Source organism: Orbicella franksi, chromosome 1 (assembly GCF_964199315.1).
Source record: "Orbicella franksi chromosome 1, jaOrbFran1.1, whole genome shotgun sequence".
Lineage (NCBI taxonomy): Eukaryota > Metazoa > Cnidaria > Anthozoa > Scleractinia > Merulinidae > Orbicella > Orbicella franksi.
The window spans coordinates 44,072,788-44,098,887 of NC_138145.1; the positions used below are offsets into that span (position 1 = coordinate 44,072,788).

General features: G+C 39.5%; 3 protein-coding genes across 3 annotated transcripts in view; 2 read left to right on the plus strand and 1 right to left on the minus strand.

Annotated features, from left to right (window-relative positions):
• The window catches only part of LOC145463303 (uncharacterized), an 8,990-nt gene extending 2,824 nt beyond the window's left edge, over positions 1–6,166 (minus strand). Inside the window, exons 1-5 of the mRNA XM_081447054.1 lie at positions 4,765–6,166; positions 2,876–3,044; positions 1,893–2,151; positions 955–1,182; positions 241–401 (exon numbers count right to left, since the gene is read on the minus strand). Of these exons, the coding sequence (XP_081303180.1) occupies positions 241–401; positions 955–1,182; positions 1,893–2,151; positions 2,876–3,044; positions 4,765–5,668 (1,721 nt within the window). The 5' untranslated portion in view covers positions 5,669–6,166. The remainder of the gene's footprint in view (positions 1–240; positions 402–954; positions 1,183–1,892; positions 2,152–2,875; positions 3,045–4,764) is intronic.
• Positions 1–20,698, plus strand: part of LOC145463503 (uncharacterized) — a 76,066-nt gene extending 55,368 nt beyond the window's left edge. The window contains exon 2 of the mRNA XM_081447256.1: positions 19,555–20,698. The gene's annotated coding sequence lies outside the window, so the exon portion shown is untranslated. The remainder of the gene's footprint in view (positions 1–19,554) is intronic.
• LOC145463483 (secretory carrier-associated membrane protein 1-like) lies at positions 12,578–25,744 on the plus strand. The gene is made up of 10 exons (XM_081447237.1): positions 12,578–13,479; positions 13,666–13,749; positions 15,451–15,534; positions 16,616–16,654; positions 16,804–16,870; positions 17,822–17,953; positions 19,005–19,173; positions 20,713–20,814; positions 21,494–21,611; positions 21,993–25,744. Exons 1-10 carry the CDS (start codon positions 13,417–13,419, stop codon positions 22,137–22,139), a joined length of 1,005 nt encoding a protein of 334 aa, XP_081303363.1. The 5' UTR covers positions 12,578–13,416; the 3' UTR covers positions 22,140–25,744.
• The last annotated feature ends 356 nt before the right edge of the window (positions 25,745–26,100 follow it).

Genomic DNA, 26,100 nt, shown 5'->3' on the forward strand with positions numbered 1-26,100 from the left:
TTACTGCTTAACGAAAGCCTCTCTCCCCCGGAGGGGAACTCCCCCATAAAATGGACGGGGGTGCTCTTGGGAAATTTTGAAGAGAACCCCAAGAGGAACCAAGATCCTATCGTGTGCGCGTGACTTGAAATGATTTTTCAACCCTAAGAGGTACCGGTTCTAAAACAGCACATGAACTGACACTTTCCTAATTTCATAATTCCCCCTGGTCTCTCTCCACACAATCACTGAGGTCCTTACCTGCAGTTTTGAGAGCAAGCTGCATTACCATTGACATAACTTTGAGAAGCAGAGGATGGATTGAAATCAGGCGAAAGTTGCACTGGACAGCTGGGTGTGGTTTGCTGCTTACCCGTGAAGTAAAACATGTTTACTGTCTTTGGTTCGAGGAAACTCATGGCCTACAAAAACCATAAGGCGACAGTTAAGACCTACAAGATGGAAAATTCAGCGAACCTCCCAGTTTGAGAAAACTGAGACCCTCCTGGCAAGGTACTAGTCTCCTTGCATACGGTCAGTGCGCATGAAATATCAATTGACCAATCAGGATTCAGCAGGCAGCAACTGAACTGTACTGTCCAGATGTGAAATGTATGTTGACGGAAAAGGCGTTGAAGTGGGGCAACTTTTCTCGCTACAGACGGCTTCAAATATTCACGAAAAGAAATGTTTAATTCCAGAAACCATCTCAGATTGTAAAAAGTGAAAAATGTGAGGAATGTTTTGTGTCCAAGTTATTGATCCGGCGCTAAAACTGGGTAATCCGCGTCCGGCAAGTCACTTGTACTTATGTATGGTTATTACACGTCAACCCTAGCTCCAGGAGCTTCGTAGAGTGTTGTAATGTCAGTTGTGTGAGAGACACTGTATTGTAAGAAGGGAAAGTAATTTTGTGTTTTGTCAAAGGAAAAGAAACAAAAGACAAAAAAGGAGGTTAGCTCACGCATAAATTACCTCCCTAGAGGCCTTGAACCACTTCTGTAAGGTTTCCCATCGTTTCGGACAAAACCTCATGGCGCCTGCTACTGAATTGCATAGTTTGAATGCCTGTTCGCCTGTCTCGTTGGCTGGTAAAGGATCTTTGTTGAAGTACATGTCCTGAGATGTAATGTTGGTTTTGAATTCCTTCACTGCGGCTTTGGTTTCTTGTTTTCCTGTTATCCTTTTCGCCAGTGAAAGTATCTGTGTGAAAAAAGAAACAAACAACACTGGAATTATAACGACGATATGTTTGATGAAAGTCGTGAATTGCGCACCCAAATAAAATGTTTGTACCCGATACATGTAATATGCGACCAGTTCTCTGCAAAGTTCCGATACATTTTGCAAGAAAAGTTCTCTGAACGTGTTAATCATCTCAAAAGTCCGAACAAGTTTATTTCTCGGTTCTCGCAATATGAAGCAATTCAAAGTGTTATGATCTCTATGGAGGATTTTCAAAGATTCTCTTCATATCGTTGCCATTTGGAATAAACGGATATACCATAGTAGTCGGGTACTTCGAGAACTTAAGCAATGACGACGGCGAACCCGAGGACAACGCCCATAACAAGATGAATTTATATTTTACCTTCGAATTTCGCCATTGTCTAGATCTGTTAAGAGCGTCTATTGGTGTCAGAACTTGCTCAAGCTAAATATGTAACGCCACCAAATGAAAATACGTCAATTAGCCACCTTTGTTCGCGTTCTCCAAAATACGCAGAACTTAGTCGTTTCACGTTGTTGTTTTGCAGAGGACAGCAAAGAAATGTACAAAGATTTATAACGTACGTGCACAGCCATTGTTCTACTCAGTAAACCTTTTTTAGTGGCGTTCTCGTCGCCGTTACCGTCGCAGTTTGCTTAAATCTCTAATTTCTCAACTGGCAGCGCAGTCTACATGTAAGTACCTGAGGGTATGTCTCGTTCACCATCTCCCATCCTTTTTTGTAAACCTCTTCCGGGGTCATGTCAGTAGTGGTGAAATAGGACAAAATACTGGCATACGTCTGGGGTCCCCTGAGGATCTCCCCTGTACTCAGGTTCTGTACAGTCGGCTGTGACATGTTGGGTTTGCCGTCAGTGTAGATATACTTCAATGGACGGTTGAAAAGACCGCTGGAAATATTGCTGGGAACACAGTGGCGCATGTGTTCATTTTCCAAGTAGCTGAAAAAAAAAAACGTGTTTTTTTCTGAGATCGATGGGTTCTCGACAGCTTGTCTTTGTTATTTACGGTGTGGAAAGAAGCAGCATGCACTATGAAAAAGGACGAGGGTGCTTGTCGGAAATTTTGAAAACTAGGGGGTACCAAGATCCTGTTTTGTGTTTCACCCGTAGCAGGTAGCAATTCACCTAAAGCAATGCACTATCTCCTGTCATATTTATTTCTGCTCAATACCCTAAACGGTACCGCAAAAAGCTCCCGCTGTGGATTTTTTGAGTCTGAACCCCCTTAGAGGTACAAAAACTGATTTTTAACCCCCATACAAATGGTATGATGAGCACCTTCGTCCTTCTTATATGGGAGTGCCCATGCCACCACCCCCCCCCCCCCACCACCACCACCCCCCACCACGGGGGAAGGGCACCATATAGTTCAGAAGAACAAACACAAGTTTGATTCGTAACGGTTTTAGATTTAGATTGGTTTGTGTCGTGACTTTGTAAGGTGTGTTAGAAATGCCTCGTTAGGCTCGGATATAGTGTTCTAAGTTTTTGAAAGATCTCAGTGAGATATTCACTCTATTTCCATATCCTTGGGACACTTCAGAGTCCAATAGCTTAACCAACTTTGAAAGCTAAGGTCACTGATACCTCCACTACACGCGTGCCTTTTTCTTAGTGCGTTACTTTACCGATTTTAGAAACAATGCCCTTTTAAAATCTTTACCTGATCAATTTATTGATCGGTGCGCCAACATTCTCAATGAAGAATTCTTTCATGGAATCTACAACACTCTTCCCTGTCCGTTTTTGCCAGTCATATTTCATGTCTTGTGTTATGTCCTTATAAAAGTCTTCCTTAAGAAACTTCGCTACAAATTCTTCTTTTAGTACGCCTGAAAAAGAAAAAAAAATAGCTTATTACTTTTTCCACAATGCGTTTTGTTATAGTTACAAGCCTGGTTGCTTACGTGAGAATTCTGCATTGTAAAAGCATTCGTTCTTTAGTTTCTGAACTAAACGAACTTATTTATTAAGCAAGTGATTGGAATCATTCTAAAGACCACATGAAAGATCAGAAGAGAATCACTTTCCTCGCGAGAAGAAAACGCGCGAGTGTGAAAGAGGCCCGTGAAGGGATTACCTAGATAACCTCTTTTTTAAAAGGGAGTTTAACAAAACCACGACGGCGACGGCAACGGGATCGTCGCTAAACAAAAGGTTTGATGAGCAGAACAATGGCTGTGCACGTGCGTTATAATTCTTGGTACATTTCTTTGCCGTCCTCTGCAAAACAACAATGTGAAATGACCAAATTCTGCGTTGTCTGGAAGACGTGAACGACGCCCTTACTAAATTCAGTTTCTGTTTCGAGTTTATCGCTGTGTTCCATATTCAGTTACGAGTTGGTTTTGACAGTGACAAACAAACTAAATGACTTTAGAGTATCGCGAGATTCGTAGGTAAAGTATAAGTTCATTTTTTAATCGACGTTGTCCGCGGCGTCGCCGTCGTGGTTTCTTAAACTCCCTATCTCGATAAACCTATTTGTTTCACCAAAGACGCGTTTCATTTTTCAAATTATCCTAAAAAAACTAATATTCTGGTGCGCAGCTAGTTCCGTTACACGTCAGAAATACAAACAAGGCTGGTAAAGGCTTAATGGAAGAACAAAATTACGAAAAATTCAAACTCGACTTTTGAAAAGAGTTTTGCTTTGTGGTTCTTGAAACTATAAAAAAATCAAAAACGAATTTTTCAATTCTTTTTATTGAAAAGGTCTCATACCATTTTAGACCAATATTTACTATTAACAGTGTATCAAAAGCAGCAACTGAGTTGCACAATAAAGATATTTAACAATTGCTTTGGCGCTGTTTAAACGACGCTTATTAATAAGTCATGGAGGGTGGAGTTTTTCATTTTTCCTCGTGAAGTGTAAATTCAGGAGAATTGGTCCCATGCAACAGTACCTCTCTCCTGACATCATTATTTTATTTCCAAGCTGGATTGCCTTTTGTTTTCCAGAACGCTATCATTTTACCGTTTAAATTTCTTCTATGTAACAGTTTCATTATAATCAGTCAGTATATTAGCTGTTCCTGATTAGCTCTTTGGTTGATTGGACAACATACGAGGCGGGCTCCCTTTTAATTTCCTGGCCAATTCAACATTGAGTGCTAAACTAACTGAGAAGGGACATACTAAACTTGCTTTTTACAACTGCTAATCACATTTTGCACGGCATTTCGGATCCTAAAGAGGAGAATTGAAGTACGGAAAGCCAACCATTTCAATTTGGCATTACAAGATTTAAAGAGATGCCCATTTCTAGTCGAAAGGATCCACATATTTCATGCTGCGATAACTGTTCTGTTTCTTTATAGACGCTTGTGACTCCGCAAAAACACACGTATTTATTGAACTCAAAAAATTACAAATGCGTAAACGTTTAGTCTACACATCTGTTCAAATTGCTCTAAGGATATTTTCAATTTTGCAGAATAGATTAAATTGACGGTTTGCTTTCGTTGGGTTAAGTAGTCCTTTAAAGGACTACTTTGTTTTTGTCAGTTTCATTTCACACAGGTGCAGTTAATTAGAGAGAAAACATACCTTCTTTGCTAGAGGCAATATGGCTGAAGACTCCCTTGAAGGAATCCAGTCCCCCTCGACACTCTTCAATGGAGCCCACCATCCCTGTTTTCACGCCCAGTTTCACGTTTTCCATGTACTGAGTAATCGATTTATTGTAAGCTTTCAGGACGCCATGAATGACTTCCATGTCGCTTATGTTTCGAGGTGCGAATGCTGCCAAATGATCAGACATTTCTCTGCCAATAGAACAGATTGGCTGCCAACAGAAAAAATTCGGGCCTAACATCCAATCACCCGCGTAGTAATTGCCATCGTAAGGTTGTCCGAAGACATGCCGAAGATAGAATTTCATCTGTGATAACGCTTTCCTCTCGCGAAGTTTCAGTTTGGTTGCATCGACTTTAGTCGCGTTGATCTCCACGAGTAGTCGCCAAGCTTCGTCGGTTCTTCGTTTAATCTCGGAAGGGGTCGGATCGTAGGGCTTAAAATGATGGCGGATTTCCTCATTTGTCGTCTGTGGCTTAAAAATTAGTATGTGAGGATTTAGCGTAAATACTTCATCCTGGATTTTCTGGAGCATTCTGTAAAGCGAAACTCGCACAGCCTCCTCTGATGGCGCGCAAACATCGGAGATCAGTTTTTCAGTTCCGTTTTGCGTGCGTTTTCCAGCGCAGTTTTCGTCCTTGTCCTTATCTTTCGCGAATGAGATTAAGACAATTCCAATTACCAAGCATATAATTCCAAGAAGAACAATAATTCCGACGATTAAACGCTGACTGTTACAGCTTCTGGAATTCTCCATGTCGACATCTTGGATATCGGAGTCACCTTGAATTGCAGCAATTGAAGGGTTTTTTACCATAAAACTGTCCAACTCATTGCTGTCAGCCGAAAATGCAGTAGCTGTAGAATTCTCTGCCATGTCTGCTCCTAGGTGGAGGTTCGCAGAGACCGAAAACTGCAAGAACGTTGCAGGGACGTGATTTTGCCCGCCTAACTGTCCACCGCGGGTCGATATAATTAAATAAAGTACTCAAATATTCAAGCTAGTTAGTTAGTGCACAAATTAGATTGTATAACCCCCTTCGGGGAACATCTTACATCACGCCTGTGATTTGTAATATTTGATAATCTTATCACTTTGAAATTCTCCTTGCTTTGATAGTTTCCAATTCTCAAAAACAATGCAACTAGAAGTAAACAGATTTTAGGGTGTGTGCGAAGTTGTCACCGATTTTATTTTAAACAATCTTGGCCGGAATGAATTTTCAGTGATGACTAACGTAATCGAAAACTTTATTGCCTCAGCGAAAATTTTGATATGCAGGTGAATTGGCGCAATAATATCTCCAAGCTATGGTAATTGCCATTGTGTTAATTATTATTATTCAAGTTATTTTGAAAAAGAAAAGTTCCTTAATTAAAGGGAAAAAAGACACGGCAAAAGTTGGTTTTAGACAAAACCAATCTGCACTTTTGACTCTAATCCAAAATTAGCATTAGAATGTTTTTACGACAAATTTTAAGGCTTAAAAAGCAATATCGATTGCAGTTGAATTTCCTGGTAAACAAAGATAGAGGAAATTGGTAAATGTTTGCACTGCAAGATCCGTCTGACATTTTCGGAACCCTGCAAATTTACTTTATGGGCGCGACATTTAGAGGCAAATATCATTTCAGCTCGGTAGAGAAGACACAATTTCCGTTCTTATCCATCTTGAAAGGGTTTATTTCCTGTTGTATCACACTGCAACATTCAAATTTAATTCTATAATTTTTGTTTGGTAACCCAGTCCTCGTCTGTTTTTATTTGCGTTTGAAACGTTTTCTTTGTGATCTTGTTTGCGTTTGAAGCGGTCTTTTTGCGATAACAATCAGGCAAAAACGGCCTGCATTCAATAAGGTATTGATTTTGGCGAATTAGCTCGTTTAATAACACAGAATCGAGTGCGTTTTGGGCCAATTCTGTCACAACCACCTGTCAGTGTCGTGCTGTCTTTACGATACTACTGGGCTTAAGGGATGCATCAAAGATTAGTAATCAACACTTTAAATAACCAAGAATAAAAAGTCAATACCGACAAATTATATGCGTTGTAAGGTCTGTTTAAAAGTCAGATCACTCCAAAACTTGGAATACGTAAAATATAGTTTGGGACTAGACCATTACATAGTTGGGTTGCAAGCTCTTTCTCGTTAATTTTTTTTTCTGTTAAAAACCTTTATCTGCTTTAGCATTCAGTTTTGTAAGGAGCCATAAATATTTGAAGAGTTCACTACAGTACTGCCCTACAGGATTTTAACCCCACGCAAAATTTCAATGTTTAGACACACACCCACACAAGAAACCGTATACAATTTATACATTAGATAATTAGAACATGCAATCGACAAAAACCGCAGACAGAATTAGCGCTGTGATCGGTGAAGTTAATTTCACACACAGAGCATTGTTCAGCATTGGTAACTGATTAAATGTTTTGTTTTACAGAAAAGACTGACTTGACAAAAGTGAAATCTTTCACTCAGTTGGTTAGGATATTAGTTCACTGGAACCGACGTACATTATTCTCTCAACAAGCAAGATGTGCAGGAACAAATAGGATTTGGACCTAACAGCGAACTGTTTCCCTGGGGCAATGTTTTGAACTAGCAGTTTGCCGAATTCTCTTCGTGAGCTGTCAGTCTTAGCGGTCGGTATTCGGCAAAACTGTTCGGACCGCTCAGATAACCAATCAGAATTTTCCTTTTAATCGCAGACCAGCTCGTCATAAACATGACAAACGTGCAGTGAGTAACAGTATTTATTTGAAAATAATGCAATAAAATGCTAGTTTATAGAAGTTACAATATTGTCAGGTATAAATGAGATGTAGAACAAGTGACTGCTGTACTCTGTCATGGCGGTCTACCAGCTAGTGTGAGATACACCTAGTAGGCTCACGCCGAAGGAATTTGAAAACGGAGCTTTACAGTCTCCGGTTAGGCCCTCCGTCCACACCAATCCGTAACGAAAACAAAGCTTTTCGAAAACCCAAGGAATTTGGAAACACCGACTTTGCGTTTTATTGTGGACGGAAAACATTTTGAAAAGGGAGCTTTTCGAAAATGATGCCGTGACGATAATCATGTGATTTCCAAGCCCAAGTTTTTCTCAAACGCAAATCTAAAATGACCGGGGATTGTTGCGTTTTCTAATTCCTCCGGTGTACTGTGGACGAAAGACATTTCATGCGTTTTCAGAGTGAAAACTCCGTTTTCAAATTCCTCCGGCATCGTATGGGGGAGGCCTTTGGGTCATTGAAATTAATCCTCTGACTCAATGTGTCGCTAAGTAAGTTCCAAGTAAGAGGTCTTCCCTCTCAACTCGCACACAGTGACTAGAAGACACGTAGGGGCCAAACCACCCCCCTAATGTTTCATGAAGGCTATATTTGCTTGGTTTATATATTTCTAAACCAAGTTTGGCAGATGGGCTTTCTTTGTTCTCCAGTTTATTTTAATTTGGAAGTTGTGACAAAATGTCAGATTATGACGTCATAATTGATGACGTCACCAAAACGTGCTATAATTTTTTGTAGAATCTGATGTAATTATTATGTCATTGGAAAGGCCTTGACTTGAAGAGTAAAATGCTGAAAACCGTTTTTTTTTCTATGATGATTAATTTTTGAGATATGGTAAATTAAATATTTTTTTGTTGTGCCCCCCGGAATTTGCTTAACCATACTGTCCTTCTTAACTCAGTCTCTCTGGTTTATTTTTTTCAGTTTTATTCTAAGAAGGCTAATAATCTAGAAAAATAGAAAGCTTGATGTTATCAAAAATCGTATGGTTTTAGAAATTTGATTTTCGGCTTTGTTAGGTTGGTATTAAAAGTAAAAAAACGGATGACGTCACAGGTTATGACGTAACAAAACTAATTTTAACGCAATAACACTAGAGGGGTAATTTTTTATCTCGATTTTCTTCTTTATTTTTGCTTAGTCATCTGGCACATTACATGTGAAACATAGCTGCATTTGCTGGAACAAAATTACGGCTCCAATTTGGGGATTTTTCTCAAGGGGGGGACCCTATATTTTGCAGAGTTATTTTTCATATTTAAAAATGCCATATTTTATTCAATTTTTATGATATGGACAAAATTTTTTCAGGTTTCAACTCCCCTTGATGTGCTCTTTCGAACACATTGTAAAAAATATACATATTAAAAACTTCAAAAGTGGCAAAAAGCATGACGTCATCACTGTGACGTCACAACTTTGACATTTACTGACATTTTTCACGTAAATATAATTGGCAATAGGTCACCTGATCACCTATCAAGTTTGGTGTAGAAAGAGTCAATACTTTTTAAGTAATGCGAAATAATGTGAAATACCCAAGAACTGACGAAACATTTGGGGGGTGGTTTGGCCCCTACGTGAGAGACAGTTGATATTCAGACTACTACAGGTTGAGTTCTCATCACCAAACGGAGACAGCGGCAAATGAACAAAATTAAGTCTGACTAACGGTTAGCTTTCGGGATGATAGATATATCCGTATATCTACACCACTACCCTTAAAAATTCATGTTGGTCCTTCACGAGGCGAGAAGCGAGTATGGTGTGGGGTCGCTGGTTAAGACAAAAGGGCCTGGAAGGTTTTTGAGTATTTTTGTTTATTGAATTTTTATCTATTTTAACAGGTTTTGTATCGTTTAGCAACCACTGTTCGTAAATTTCTCTCTTTTAGGATTAGTTTTAATTTTTTATGATGTAAAGCGCTCTTAATCATTTCATGAAAAGTCGTGCTAATTTTTTTTTTAACGTTATTGTTATTATTATTATTATTTCATAGAAACCCTCGAAGGTAAGTTGATGACATTTTTATAATAAAACAGATAATTCAAGTTTGTTTCAAGGAATGAGCCTTCTGTCGATGGGTTTTCTCTGCAAACATCGTCTTTATCTCTGCGGAGACTGGTGTGCATTACTTTTGAAAGCGTTTGAATTAATATTTCATTACGCTTTATCAGAAGCATATCACCCATGCTTCCGGCTTTATACAATACCATACCAGAAAGTTGAGTTCATGAGTAACAGTCAGAATCAAACTCTATCAAGCTATTTGCCAAATAGATGATGCTTAGCCTGCGAACAGGCTCCCGGCGAGGACGGAAAAAATTTCGGCGAGCGCGAAACAGAAGAATTCGGAGGGCAAAGCGATCGGGGCGGGGACAGGGGAGCCTGTAGACTTTGTTTTTGATGTGCCTACCCGCCTTTGGCGATAAGCCTGTAACAAATCAGTCAACGAGGTAATTAGACCTGTCAAGATAATCGAGCTAATCAAATAGCCGGGCCGGGCGTCATAATATAGAGTGCAAGTAAGCAACATGTTCACGGAATATTTCAAACTTAGCTTTATCCCTCCAGAGCCAATACTTAGAGAGCTTAAAACATATTTTGCAATACTGACATGAGCCTAAAGAAATTATAAACTCATGATAGAGGTGTCAAATTCTGCGAAGCGTCAAGCAGATAACAGCGGAAAGTCCGGAAACCATGCCTTTGACCTCTAAAAAAGATTGCTATAGCACCGCCAAACGGCTCCACTCCACTAGCTTGTACTTAAAATTCCTCCTCATAACAGAGCATGAAGTACCCTTCAGAATCACATGTGAAATAACGAGAGGTCAAGAGACCGCAACCTTTAAAAGAGAACGGCAAATGCACTATTGTAACGAACCGTTGGAGACGTATAATTTTACAAAGATCTGTTAAATATTCATCTCAAAGATGTCAACAATCAGCGATTTAACCGATCATATCATGATACCTGGAGCTGGTATCATAAAACGGCGGCATCAATGGAATATTTACAGGCTCTCTCGCTTCGTTCGGGCTCACCGGAGCCTGTTCGCAGGCTAGATGATACTTTTCTCCCGTTATATTAGCGTTCACGAGTACGCGGCAATATCGGTATTAAAATATCATTTTGACGCTGTCCCGCGGGTGGCGCATTTCACTTTTCTCATGGCCCCAGCATGGGGATTTTGTACTTCTGAAAACAAATTGTCAAATGCCAATCAAATGCCCGGGCGCTGGGGGGCATGGGCGGGCTTGGAATTGACAGTGCCGTAAAGACTATCTTTCTGTCTATCTATCTACAATCGACAGAAAAAGAATATTCCCATGCAAAGGCTTATTTTCACCGTCTCTTTGCTATCCATGTTTTCACTATAGAAGTGATCATTTTCAACAATAAACTGCAAGGGACCGCATACAATAAACGCTGCCAACGTAGGATCTACAAGAGATCTCTTGTAGATCCTACGTTGGCAGCGTTTAACGTATGCGGTCCCTTGCAGTTTATGGTTTCTCATTTATGTATTTTCGGACCGTAGGTCTTTTTAGATCCGATACGCTGCGTCTTTTAAGCATGGTACTGGCCATGCGGTTGAATGTTTAAATGTTTGGGCTGGCCTTGTCCAGCCACATTTATTCTTTTGCTTTTCGAGACACCAATCTTGACACTTTGTCTCCTTGCGCCCCGAAACATGTGATGTGGCAACGCGTGTTTCGGGGCGCAAGTGAGTTCAAAGTACGGAACTTGATATAGTGCACGGGTCATTGTGCAATTTATGTGCGTTAGCTGTTGGGCTGGCGTTACATATCTTCCCTACACAGTGCTGACGAGCCCCAAGAAGGGCGAAACAGCTGTCCACTGTTGCGATCCTACTTAATCGGTTCTTGTCATGTTGGTGTCTCGAAACGTTTTTCACGTAGTATCAGTCTTGCAGTCTATTGCTTGTCTTCATACATTTTCTTTTTTGGCTGATCAGATCTCTTGTAGATCCTACGTTGGCAGCGTTTATCGTATGCGGTCCCTTGCAGTTTATGGTTTCTCATTTATGTATTTTCGGACCGTAGGTCTTTTTAGATCCGATACGCTGCGTTTTTTAAGCATGGTACTGGCCATGCGGTTGAATGTTTAAATGTTTAGGCTGGCCTTGTCCAGCCACATTTATTCTTTTGCTTTTCGAGACACCAATCTTGACACTTTGTCTCCTTGCGCCCCGAAACATGTGATGTGGCAACGCGTGTTTCGGGGCGCAAGTGAGTTCAAAATACGGAACTTGATAGAGTGCACGGGTCATTGTGCAATTTATGTGCGTTGGCTGTTGGGCTGGCGTTACATATCTTCCCTACACAGTGCTGACGAGCCCCAAGAAGGGCGAAACAGCTGTCCACTGTTGCGATCCTACTTAATCGGTTCTTGTCATGTTGGTGTCTCGAAACGTTTTTCACGTAGTATCAGCCTTGCAGTCTATTGCTTGTCTTCATACATTTTCTTTTTTGGCTGATCAGATCTCTTGTAGATCCTACGTTGGCAGCGTTTATCGTATGCGGTCCCTTGCAGTTTATGGTTTCTCATTTATGTATTTTCGGACCGTAGGTCTTTTTAGATCCGATACGCTGCGTTTTTTAAGCATGGTACTGGCCATGCGGTTGAATGTTTAAATGTTTGGGCTGGCCTTGTCCAGCCACATTTATTCTTTTGCTTTTCGAGACACCAATCTTGACACTTTGTCTCCTTGCGCCCCGAAACATGTGATGTGGCAACGCGTGTTTCGGGGCGCAAGTGAGTTCAAAATACGGAACTTGATATAGTGCACGGGTCATTGTGCAATTTATGTGCGTTGGCTGTTGGGCTGGCGTTACATATCTTCCCTACACAGTGCTGACGAGCCCCAAGAAGGGCGAAACAGCTGTCCACTGTTGCGATCCTACTTAATCGGTTCTTGTCATGTTGGTGTCTCGAAACGTTTTTCACGTAGTATCAGTCTTGCGGTCTATTGCTTGTCTTCGTACATTTTCTTTTTTGGCTGATCAGATCTCTTGTAGATCCTACGTTGGCAGCGTTTATCGTATGCGGTCCCTTGCAGTTTATGGTTTCTCATTTATGTATTTTCGGACCGTAGGTCTTTTTAGATCCGATACGCTGCGTTTTTTAAGCATGGTACTGGCCATGCGGTTGAATGTTTAAATGTTTAGGCTGGCCTTGTCCAGCCACATTTATTCTTTTGCTTTTCGAGACACCAATCTTGACACTTTGTCTCCTTACGCCCCGAAACATGTGATGTGGCAACGCGTGTTTCGGGGCGCAAGTGAGTTCAAAGTACGGAACTTGATATAGTGCACGGGTCATTGTGCAATTTATGTGCGTTGGCTGTTGGGCTGGCGTTACATATCTTCCCTACACAGTGCTGACGAGCCCCAAGAAGGGCGAAACAGCTGTCCACTGTTGCGATCCTACTTAATCGGTTCTTGTCATGTTGGTGTCTCGAAACGTTTTTCACGTAGTATCAGCCTTGCAGTCTATTGCTTGTCTTCATTCATTTTCAACAACCGTTTCAGCTCGTTCCCATTCCACCCTCGAGACGACGGTTCGAGACAAGAAATACGACCCTGGGAACGAGGTTGAGGAAGAACGGGATAAGGGATAATGCTATTTTCCAACGAGGCCTGAACTGCGGCTGTGTTTGTTAAAATCACGGGTTTTTAGGACTTCCTTTCCAGTAAGAGAATTCTCTTGTTTCCAGCCCATTGCCCCTGGTGGTTTAAAGTTGAAAAATTGGTTTAGGAGTTCCTTTCCCTTCCTCAACAAAAGGGAGTTGTAACAATGGCCGCAAACTATCATCCCGATAACCCTTTTGACTCTTTTGATTCTGAGAGTCCGTTCTCCGTAAGTATTTTGTGTTTTTGTGATATTGCCATTAATGTAACTGTAATGAAACCAGATACCGAGTTAAGCTTATTTTACTTTGCTTTGCTGAGGCTACTGAAGGTATTTCAACTTAGTTTTAAATACAGAGTCGTTTAAATAAATATATAGTAATCTAAGCGTAGAACTTTTTCCTTCGTATTACAGGATCCGTCGGTGCTTTCAGTTACAAGAAATGCAGCCCCTGCAGTTAAAGAATTCAATCCGTTTGAGGATCCAAACAGTTCACAGGTTAGTAACGGGAAATATTAATTACAAGGTTGTCCACTTTCCATTCGGTCTCATTATCTTTATCTGGCACGTGCCTGACTTTCAATTTCAGCTAATTTCGTTTGGTAAACAAATTTGCTTTCCTCTGATTTTATAGCGAGAACACGTGTCGTTCTATTGTTTCGATCAGTTTCCTAAGTACAATAGCTTACAATATGTGTGTTACCCTTCATACAGGCTTAGAGAAATGGTATAAATCAAAACGAGTTTTCTCCTGTGCAAGCTCTGGAATTTGGAATCATACGCTTCATCGATCTTTACTGTGAAATTCAGAGATAATTATGGCCAAACAAAGTGCAGCATGCTCTTCAAAGTCTTTGTGAATTGATAATTTGAATATTGAACCTGTTAGTCGTTTCAATAATGCAATAATGAATTGATTGTTCGTTAAATGTAATGCTGAGGTCGATGGAAGGGTGCGCTTCATTTGGTTTGACTGGAATTTGCGTGACACTGCTAATTGAAAGCAGTAAAAGTCAATTGATTTCTCCTGAAAGGTTTATGTGTGCGAAGAGATCTTTGTATCGCTAAACTGAAAACGTTGAAATCTGGAAACATTATTGTTGGTGTGAATTTGATGTTTACTGGTAAAATTTTGCTTTGAACATCATGTATAAATTGACTACGGAGGCTAAGCTGATTAATTGTTTCCTTTGTTTAATTCCCCACCCCTTTTTGCTAAACAAACACGTCACTTAAAATCAGGAATTTTTTGTAGTTTTCATTTCAGTATTTATAGGTAACTGTAAAGTTTACCTGGAGAGCTCACCAGGTGAATTTTGTCCCTTGTTTATTCTTATTTATTTGTAGACATGATGATAGATGCGAATGCAGTCATAACACTACTGGAAAAAAGACCTGTAAAAATTTTCAGTCTTTGAACAGGATCCCATTCAAAGCCTGAAAATTTTTTCAGGTCTTTTTTCCAGTAGTGTTATGGCTGCATTCGAATCTATCATCGTGTCTGCATTTAATTGCTACTGTTGGACATTTATTACTATGGGATCTTATTTATTTATTGTTTATTTATTTGCTTAATATAATATTATATATTTTTTTTCATTCAACTATTGATTTAATTTTTGTTTCTCATGGCTTACCTCATGTGGGGCCTTGTACTCTCTTACAAACCATACAGAGCTAGGACAAGAACCTTCAATACACTTGACCTACATGTTTCCCTTGTAGAGGCATGGTGGTTTCATGGTTAGCTTGTTGGACTCCAGATCAAGTGGTCTGGGTTCATGCCTTGGTTGGGGTCAATGCATTGTGTTCTTGGTCAAGACACTTTACTCTTACAGTACCTCTCTCCACTCAGCTGTATAAAATTTAATGGGTACTGTCCAATTTAATGCTGGCATTTGGGCGGGGGGGGGGGGGGGAACCCAGTGATGGGCTAGAGCATCCCATAAAGGGGGGATAACAGAAAAAGGGATTTTAAGCTCTCCGGCTGTATTAGTCATTAGGCCTGATGCAGACTTTACCTTACATCTCGGATTCGAAACTCAGACATTTTTACTGTTTCTAACCATGTGTAAACTAAACTAGCAGGTGGATGTAGCAAACTTTGAAGGCACAGGTGTAGATTTGATCTGTGGTCAGAATTTATTATAGTACTAATGTAGTGATCAATTTCTATTTTTTTCCTGTTATGTTTTCTAGCTCAGGACAGCACCTGCTGTCCCCACCCCTCCCCCCTCACAGCCAGCTGTGCTTCAAACTGACAAGGAACACACAACTAGCGTGGTATGTTGCAATGTATATACAGCAGAAATAGTTCAACGACAAAAGAATTACACATTTTTTTTAATGGAAATATTGTGATACAGTCAGCTCTCTAATCCAGACACCTCTATGAGACAGACATCTGTTGTTGGTGCCTGCTGCTTTTCACTATCAGATGCAGTCATTTAACTGGAACTAAATTAACTTTCTAAGACAGACAGCAGACACTTTGAAACTGCAGACAAACAGGCATTTGAGAACTGCTTTTTTTAGTGAAAATATGAAATATTAATAAAATAAAACCGTAAATCCTCGAATTAGCACCTGGGACGCTTAATTCCAATTTAGGAGAAGACGGGGGTACTTACTTGGGGAAGTGCTTATGTAATTTTTCCCAAATCATGGCCTGACATGATCATTTTTTAATACATCATCTGTGTGTAAACAACACCATAAGCTGTTTATCAACATAAAAAGCTGATCCTAAAGTTTAAATCGCGGCACAATTAGTGCTTGTAATTTTTTTTCCAAACTTAATGTGTTCATAAACTGAAACAATGTACAAATCTAATACTACACGATGAAAACTATACATTCTTTGTTGTCTCATTACTTGTCCACAAATGGGGGGATGGGAGAGGGGCACTTATTTTAAATTCTGGCTGACAGGAGATGCGCTTTTTTCGAAGGGAGGGCTTATCCGAGGGGGCACTAATTCGAGGATTTATGGTATGTAGATTTAACCAAGCCTAAAATTGGAGCACCTGATTGTAATAATTAGCCGTAAAGGAAAAAAAGGGGATTTTGTTTTTCTTGGATCAGAAACCAGACAGTGTTCACTGTGCATAGGTTGGCTTTATTATCTCAGAAATGACTGGTGTCTCATTATGTGGACGCTCTGTAAACTGGACACCTCTCTGAGACAGAAAGTTGGAGCCAGTGCATGGACAGGGTCTGTCTTAGAGAGAGTTGACTGTATAACAATACTCAGCTATCATGGGTCTATTGTTTTTTTTAATTCAAACTCTTTATAATATGAACCTTAATCAGTCATTAATATACAAGGTAGTATGGTATGTCTAACCTATATTTTCAACCCCAGGTTGAAGAGGGACGAGAAAATTTGACAAGTCGGCAGGAGGTTAGTGCTACAAATTTTTTGTTCAGAGGAGACATTTTATTATCATGAATATTTATTAAAATTTCATTTCATCATTTAATGCTTATACATGAACATTATTATTTTTTAAATTCATGTTTAATTTAAGATATATAAATTTTGTCTTGCAGGATTTAGAAAGCAAAGTTGCTGAGTTACAACGAAGAGAACAAGAATTGCACAGAATGCAGTTTGGAGGTAATTGATAAACTATTTTACGAATCAAAAATTACCCTCTAATTTTGACTGAACGTTTATATTTTGAAATTCAGATTTTGAGTTGCAGATACCCGAGGACTTCTGATCATTCATTGAGTAATAATTACCAAGATTTTTTGTTAATTGTTGAACATTTAGATATATATTTAACAATGGATAGACAAACCATTGTCACCCCTTCTCTTAATTAACATGTGATTTATATTCAAGACCTCCTAGTGAGGTACAAATTTTCCAATTGTGTATGAACTGAAAGCTGCATTTGATCCATACAAACCATATGGATTCACAAACTGTTGTGACTCCTTTGCTCAAATAACACGTGATTTATATTCATGTCCCCCCTTATGAGATACAATTTTACAATTGTATACGGACTGAAAACTGTCTTTTACAATCTGCCAAACTGTATGGATTGTAAAGTTGTAGTTTTGAACTGTATCAGATTGAGTATCTTGGACATGACTGAACATACACATAAACTTGTAACCATTAAACCTGCAACTACATGTACCATTGAAACATGGTGCTTGAACCATTATGTCATTCTAAATCTCAGCAAGATCTCAAGGAGATGTGTGTGCCTTTCTGAATTGCGGCGAGATCTCAACCAGATCTAACTGGGATTTAGAAAGACGCAAATTTAAAGGTGAGATCTTGCAATCTCAGCGAGATCTCACCATTTTCAGTGAGATGTAGAAAATCTGGCCCGGATTTGGAAAGACGCAAATATCATGGCTAGGTCTTGGCAAAATCTCAGCAATCTTGGTGAGATCTCACCAATCTCAGCAACTTCTTGGTAGTCTCAGTGAGAGATTACCAAGATCTTGTTATTTCTCACAAGTGTTCAAAGTTTCCCAGTGTCCACCTATTTTATAAAAGTCTTTCAAAGGTAACTCAGTCATTAATTTTTTATTGTTTGCCTGGCAGGCTATAGAGAAAACAACTTCCCTCCTCTGCCAGACAAATGTCCCTGCAAGCCATGCTTTTTCAATGATGTCAGTATTGATATTCCCATTGAGTATCAGAAGACATGCAGGGCATTATATATCAGGTGGCAAGGTACAGTAAGACATAGAAGCATGAGAGGGGATAGATATTGTTGGGTAAACACTTTATTCTGAGGGGTGTAGATTCCCAAATCTTTGAGCCAGAAAATCTACAGGTTGACTCTATACCAATTAGTCGACACTCTCAGCCTAAAAAAATTAAGGTTGAGCATAATGTAGTCAACTGCTAATTGCTGGTCATTTCTGGTTTGGTGCCTCATGTATAATCAGCCAGTAGTTTTCTGAATTCAGAGGAGGATATCAATGGATGATAATTTTAAATGCAATTGAGAGTTCATTAGGCTGTGAGATCAAAATGTTGCAGAATTTGGGAATCTATTTTTTCCGCTTGGCCCGGTCACTTAGCTCGATTAGCCTTAGCTATTTCTAAGTGGCTGTGCTCTGTTTCTCATTGTTATTTTTTCACATTGCATGTATTTATTTTTATTGTAAAATTTTTCTGGGCACGAAATAAAGATTGTTGTTGTTGTTGTTGTTGTTGTAATTTAGGATTTATTTGAGCCTAGCGCCGTGCAGGAGACACAATGTCCATGTGATTAGTGCACTGGATGACTAAACATCAAACTGTCCAGATTTAAGCTCTGGCCAATCATTGTGTAGTGAACAGGCTTTAAGCCAGGATTCAAAAAGTGGGCATCCAAAATGTGCTATAGGGCCTGCTCCAATGAACAATTCATAAAGCAGCATCTGAAAAATAAAACAATTTTCTTTAAAAAGTGGCTGTCCACAGGATGGCTGGACAGCCATCTGGCTAAAAGCCTAGTTTTGAGCAAAACACGTAACAGTAACTCACGCAATGCTCTTCTATCCACCTTGGTGTCTAAACGAGTACCCCCAACAGGAAACTTTGTAGAGTACATGTACACCCCCCCCTGTCCCAGATGGGTCCAGGCAAATTAAATGCTAGGGTCACACTTTGATGGGCTAGTTAACATGCCATCCAGGGGGGAGTATCATATAAACTTCTACTGTAGCACTACCCTGATAAATCCTGGTAGGAAGGAATTTGAACCTTCTGATTTTCTTTATATTTCTTTTTTTAGTGTACTCTTTTCAAATGGTTTTCAACTTCCTCACTGCCCTTGCATTACTTGTCGACCACGATGAACCTGTACATGAAGGCCGAACCTTTGGACTTTCAATAGCGTACATGGTATTGAACATACCTGCCTCATTTATTGGTTGGTATCGCACTGCCTATAATGCTCTAAAGTAAGTTCCAAATTAATGATAATTGATAATAACAGAAATTGTTTACCCAGAGCGGTTTTCAGTTGAGTGTTATAAAACCAAAACCAAACCAACTGCTTACTAATAAGACTTCTCAGCCAATGTCAAACCGTAGTAGAACCAAAAGCAAAGTGATTACCTGTGATTACTTTCGACACTCAATTGAAAACTGCTTGCTTTTGTAAAAAATGCGATTGCTGTTGAAACAGTAGTTACACCTAACTTGTGTAGCTTCTTACATGTATAGTTTTTTTTAGGTGACTGGTTACCTTTCTTTTCATCAGATAGGTTATATATAAGTACAGTCGAACCTCCCGTAAGCGACCACTCAAAATGTCAAGCCTAGGTGTTCGCTTATGGGAGGTGGTCGCTTACGAGAGCTTAGACCACAAAGAGTCAAAATTTTTCCTCATTCAAATATGGTAACTGCCGAGACTTAACCCATGCGCCAATGCCGATGCAATGTTTTGTTCATGTAAAAGTCAATTTCGAGAAAAAAATCTGGTTCTTCCCATTGAGAAATTTCTGTTTCTTGTATTCACCAGGAATAGGATAATGTTAAAACACCTTATTATCCATTTTTCGCTCCGTTATCTGTCAAGTGGTCACTCATGGGAGGTTAAAAACAAAGGTTAATTTCAAACGTTTAGCTCTAAAAGTGGTCGCGGGCGCTTAGGAGAGATGGTCCCTCAGAAGAGGTTCCAAATATAGTGATTTGACTTGGAAACTTATAGTATAATTTTGGAAAACTGGTCGCCGAGGAGAAGTGGTTTCTTACGAGAGGTGGTTGCAACCAGAGGTTCGACCGTACTTTTTTATCTTATGAGCTACAAATAGTACTGAAGCAAAATGTTCTCAATTTGTTCTATACTTTAAGAGTTTGTGCAGTATGTATAGACAGGGCTTGAAATTAAAAAAATTCTCAAGTCGCCATTTGGCGACTAAGTGATAAAGGATAGTCGCCAAATGCAAATTTTTAGTCGCCAGAATCGTAAAATCAAATAGTAGAGAGACAATCGGTAGGGATACATGATCTACTCAATACTCAAGAGTTTGCAATTTCGAACACGGGCAGCCACTTCGAAGTTTTCTGATGTGAGAGGATCTCTTATAGTCTTTACAGCAAAGCAAAAGGATGAATTGACTCCATGCACGCCTTATTTAACTTGTGCCCTAAAATAAAGAAGCTGCTGAATCAAACATGGCAATCCAGTTGGCGATTGAAGAATCCCTGCTTTGTTTTGTTTATATATCTGTTCGAATAAATCGTACCTTCATCTACAAGTAAGGTCGTTTTCCTTTGAGGTTAAAAGGTTGACGAAAGAAAACGTGAGTTGCCCACTGGCGACCAGTTCTTAATATTTGGTCGCCAACACTCGATTTTTGGTCGCATTGGCGACCAGTGAGTCGTAATTTCAAGCCCTGATAGAGAGACTATTCGACCAAGTAATGCAGCTAAAATTCAGGCCTCAGTACAGACTATTTAGTCATTTCCAATTTCCCTGACCCTCTGTTTTGCAGGAGCGATGGCTCCTTTTGTTTTGTTGTGTTCCTGATCATCTACTTTTGGCAGATATTATTCAATTTCTTTTATGCTCTTGGTGTGACTGGCTTGGGAGCCTGGTAAGTTATCTAGATCTTAAAATTGATCAGCATTTTGTGTCTCATTACAGATGATATTGGGACATTGTCAAGTAGTTAGGTTACGAAAATTTAGTGTGATCAGGTCAGACACCAAGGCTTGGATAATATTTTGATGTTATCAAATTACAAGCTTTGATGGATATCTCTGCCACATCCCCTTTCCTATCATACAAATATGATTAGTCTTCTTTTAACTTGAATGAACAGTCTGCAAATTAGATAAACCCTAAGCTTTGAGATCAACATACCAGTTCCTTGAAGTAATACTTCTTTGGTGGAGGCGCGGTGGCCTCGTGGTTAGTGCGGTTGACTCCCGATCGAGCGGTCCGGGTTCAAGCTGTCTGGCGACAGTGTGTTGTGTTCTTAGGCAAGACACTCACAGTGCCTCTCTCCATCCAGGGAAAAATACCACCAGAGTTCAACACAGGAGTTCACTCGCCTGAGTTTTTTTATTTACATCGTTCGATTAAGAGGCGTACAGTCGTTACACGCAACGTGCAGTAAAATCCTTAGTACAGTTATCATGTGTACTAAGGAAAAAAATTGAAAAACTGTACCCATAACGCGCACCCTATGCCTAGTCGCTCCATGCTACAGAAACCGGGATAAGCTCTTATGACTGTTAAAATTCAGATTTTTTTTGTCTTGTTTTTATTAGTGGTTTTATTAATGGGACAGAAGCATTTCACCGCAGCATTCCAGTGGGTTCGATGATGTTTGCATCAGGGACAATGTTCCTAGTTGGTGCCATTGTGGATACTGTGCTTCTTGTTAAGGTATTTCTACATTCTCTGCTGAGTTCAAAAGTGCAGTTCTGTACGGCTCGCGCTTGGCAGTGATTTAGTTTTAATATTTTTGACGTTTCTTTGGGAACTATTTAACGACATTTGGTTGGTTTCCGTTAGAGTTGACCAATCACAAGTGCGTGGCGCGGAACGCGACAACCCTTAGGGGGAGGGGAGGGGAGGGGGAGTTAAGTCTTGTCTTCCTTTTAACGCGTTTGTTGTTGTGAATCTCGTTTCCAATGATCGATGTTTTAGGGAAAGCAAGCTTCTAAAGAAGATGGTGTTCCCGTTGCACAGATCTCCCAGTGATTCACTCCTGGTTTGAAATAGTTTTGTTGGTTTATTTATTTGTGACTCGCACTGTATTTTCAGCTACATAGGATCTATCGCATGGCTGGTGCAAGTTTTGAGAAAGCACAGGAAGAGTTTGCAAGCGGGGTCGCCTTCAACCCACACGTGAGGGGTGCTGCTGCAGATGCAGTGGCCAGCGGAATCCACCAAACCATCGAAAGGCAGTAAGCTATGGTCCAACTACACACAAAGGAACTGACCACACTCTGTAAAATCCAAGTTGTAAATGGCCAATTTCCTTTATGAGATGTGCCTGCAGGGAGTCATGGATATTTGTTTTCATGAACTACCAGTTCAAGATGATGAATACAACTACCATGATTCCCTGCAGGCGCATTGCATAGAGGAAATTGGCCATTAACTTTGCGAGTTTGTAGCGGGAAGGTTTTTCGATCAGAATTTAACTCAAAGCACAGACGCCTTCAGAATGTCAAGCAGTTCGTTAGTGAGGTGTTCTACTTGTCAGTGCGCAGTCTTTTCCTTGAAAAACGGGATCTTTTTTCAACTGTTATTGAAAAGAAGGTGTAAGGAAGTAATTGAGATTAACTTAAACTGCCATAAAATTGAAGCCGTGTAGCAAACGAAACAAGTCATTGCAGTTTTCAATGGAGTGTCGAAAAACCTAAACCAAATTGATCACTCGGGACGACAATTCACTGAACCAACCAAAACACGAAGCAAAAGAGAGCTTGAGCAAAACCACGACGGCAACGAGAAGGTCATCAAACGAAATGTTTAATGAGCAGAACAATGGCTGTGCACGTGCGTTATAAACTTTTGTACATTTCTTTGCCGTCCTCTGCACAACAACAACGTGAAATGACGAAGTTCTGCGTGTTTTGGAGAAGCGAACGATGAAGGCTAATTTTTCGTATTTTCAGTTGGAATTGAACGGTGGTGTCACATGTTTAACTTTAGCAAGTTTTGAGACCAATAGGCGCACCGATCAGATCTAGGCAATTGTGAAATTCGAAGGAAAAATATAAAAATAATTCATTTTTTTTACTATAGCGTTTTCCTCGGGGTCGCTGTTATTGCTTCAGCTCTCTTTAGACTTGTAGCCGGCGCGAAGCGAGGGGAAACTTTGTGAACGCGATTCACGATTGGTTTTGGTTTTCTGTGATTGGCGCCCGTTTATAGACTAATCCCTTATAAAACGGAGCACTACCGTGTTATTGCGAACGCTTTGGTAGAGAAAAAGATCAAGAAAAGAAGCAGTAAGACATTAAATTGTCAGAGCTATTTCTCAGGTAGCTTATTATAAAATCAGACCTCTTTGTAGTTAGATCATATGTTGGTAACGGAGGTCTCTTGACGTAACTTCTTTATGTATTGGATTGTTAAACGAACTGCAACAGGAGTTAAAGTGAAGTGCTTTATTTTTATTGCTATTAGAGCGGTTTTCAATTGAGTGTCAACAGTAATCATGCAATTACTTTGGACTTGGTGTTCGTTTTGGTACGGTTTGAGATGGGTCTGAGTAGTCTTATTGGTAAGTAATTTGTTTGGTTCTGGTTTTATGCCAGAAACAAGTCAGTTCAGCAATTTCCCACTTGAAAAATGTATCCGTATCACCAAAAGCGCTAGTGAAGGAATTATCCAAAATGGCGGATCCTGGTAACGTCGACTTGCCTGAATCTTCTTCCGCAACTCTTACTACTGCAAGAAAAGTTTGAAAATTGTAGCCTACGTGATTCTAAATCGGTGTATTTTAAAAACAAAAATAAGTGATATTTAGAGGGCTTTTCGAGATTTTTCGAAAAATAAAATTGTGATACAGTCGAACCTCCAGTTGCGACCACCTCTCGTAAGCGACCACCTCTCGTCAGCGACCAGTTTTCCAAAATACCAAAAGTTTCCAAGTCAAATCACTATATTTGGAACCTCTTGTGAGCGACCACTTCTCGTAAGCGACCGCGACCACTTTTGGAGCTAAAATTTTGAAATTTTCCTTGTTTTTAACCTTCCATAAGCGACCACTTGACAGATAATAGAGTGAAAATTGAATAATAAGGTGTTGTAACATTATCACATTTCTTGGTTGTACAAGAGACGAAAATTTCTCAATGAGAAGTACCAGATTTTTTTTCGAAATTGACCTTCACAGGAATAAAACATTTAAAACGTGGGGTTAGTCTCTGTAGTTTGGGTGGTCGCTTACGGGAGGTTCGACTGTATTTAGGAGTTTTTTTGAGAATTTCTGCACAGATGTTTGGGCAATTTTACATGATATTTGTGGAGAGGCTGGCGTACCTTGGGTCGACGTTCAGTGTATCCAATGGGAACACTATAATCGTTTTTGGTAGCTCCGAATTCAACGTAACTCTTTGGCTAACTGAGTAAATACACTTAAACTTTGCGCTACAATTTCTAACGCTTTACACACAACAGTGGAAAATATATGTTTTAAAGAACACCTTGCTCGCATTAATTTTAAATCTTTTTAGAGTGAGTTTAACACTTAACACTCATTAGGCATGATGATATTAATGAAAGTACGCTGAACACTTAACACAAATAATAATTAGGATTATTTTTTTCAAAGTGAACTATCGGACTTATCATAAACTGTGCATAAATAAATTTGAGTTACCTGTTTTTATGCATTTATATGCACCAGTGTAGTTCTGGACACTCTAAATTTCATATAGTGCAATTTAGCAACGAAATTACAAGGTAATATATATTTCTTATAGTTTATATTCTTTTTTGTATAAATCTACTAGTGTTCTATGACGAATGCCGTTCTCTGATTGGCTACGCTACTCACTATCTATTCTGTGTTATAGTTCACCACTAAATTTTCTCCGATTCTTATTGGTTGAAACTGATCACGTGACGCAATAGTGTTCGTCCGCGGAGAGACACTATCAGCCCATAGTGCCCGTCCGAGGAAAATACCCGGATGGATAGTACTCATCCGTGAAAATATTTATGTCAACAAGCGGGCTTATAGAAAACAAACAATTGAATTTATAATGAGAGGGGTTTTTTGTTTTCTTTCTCAAATTTTACGTTTGGCTTTCACGGCTTTCATCTAAAAAAGTTGAAAATAATTCAATATGATTTTTGAACTGGCACACGGAAGAAAATTTAGTGGTGAACAATAAAGACAATATAGTGTTTATGTCTCGGAACTATCGGTCGATAGTTGCTTCTTGGAAATTTGATGTTCTTAAAACTAGCATTTTTGCCCTCGAAGCTTCGCTTCTCGGGCAAATATTTGTTTTAAGAACATCAAATTTCCGCGGGGCAACTATCAGCCGATAGTTCCTCGACGGAAACACTCTATTGTTTAAATAGGTAGTGAGTAACGTAGCAGTGTGCCCTTGTTAACAAAATGACAGCCGCTTCTGAGCGTTTTCGAAGTGTCTGTGAAGAGGATTTAGATAAAGTTTTGAACGAGTGGTAGATTAGGTTATTCTCCCTCGATTTCTATGCGTCATAGTTGACTCGAGCTGCGAGCTCATAATCTAATTGTTTTAATAGTACGTGGAAGTTATATTACAACAGTTATCATATAGATAGATGTATATAGTTTTGTAATGAGAGGTAGCGTTAAACGAAAATGTACGACGTACCAGAATAGGCGGAATTTTTTCTTCATAGTATTTTTTTAGCTAAATATAGCTTTCAAAAAGTTGTATTACTTTTCTGTGACATTTGTTAATTTAACAGTTTTAAATTGTTTATTTGTATTGTAGCTTTTCCAAATGAATGGCAAAGTACTCTGTGATTAAACTCGCAAAACTTAAACGATCTTGTGTAGTGTCTGTTTTCGGGAGCTTGTTTGATCTCCCCATAAATAAAAAGTATCGGAATCAAATTTACTTTGGCAAAATAACGCCGGTAGGAATGTCATTTACTATATTGGGTCAAAGACGAGATGAATAAGTTGGATAATAAAAGACATGTCTCCTTTTGGAAACGTTGAAACAGGTTTGGATCGATTACAATTCGAACTTCACACTATTACGATTTGTTGCATGTTCCTTTCCATTTGCCGACAGTCAAAAATGACTTACAAACAATTTTGTTGATCTTGTTCAATTAAAATGAAACTATTTATCTACTTACCTAACGATGGGCGCGGTCAGCGCCAAATCACATCCGTGCTCCCTTTGTGCAT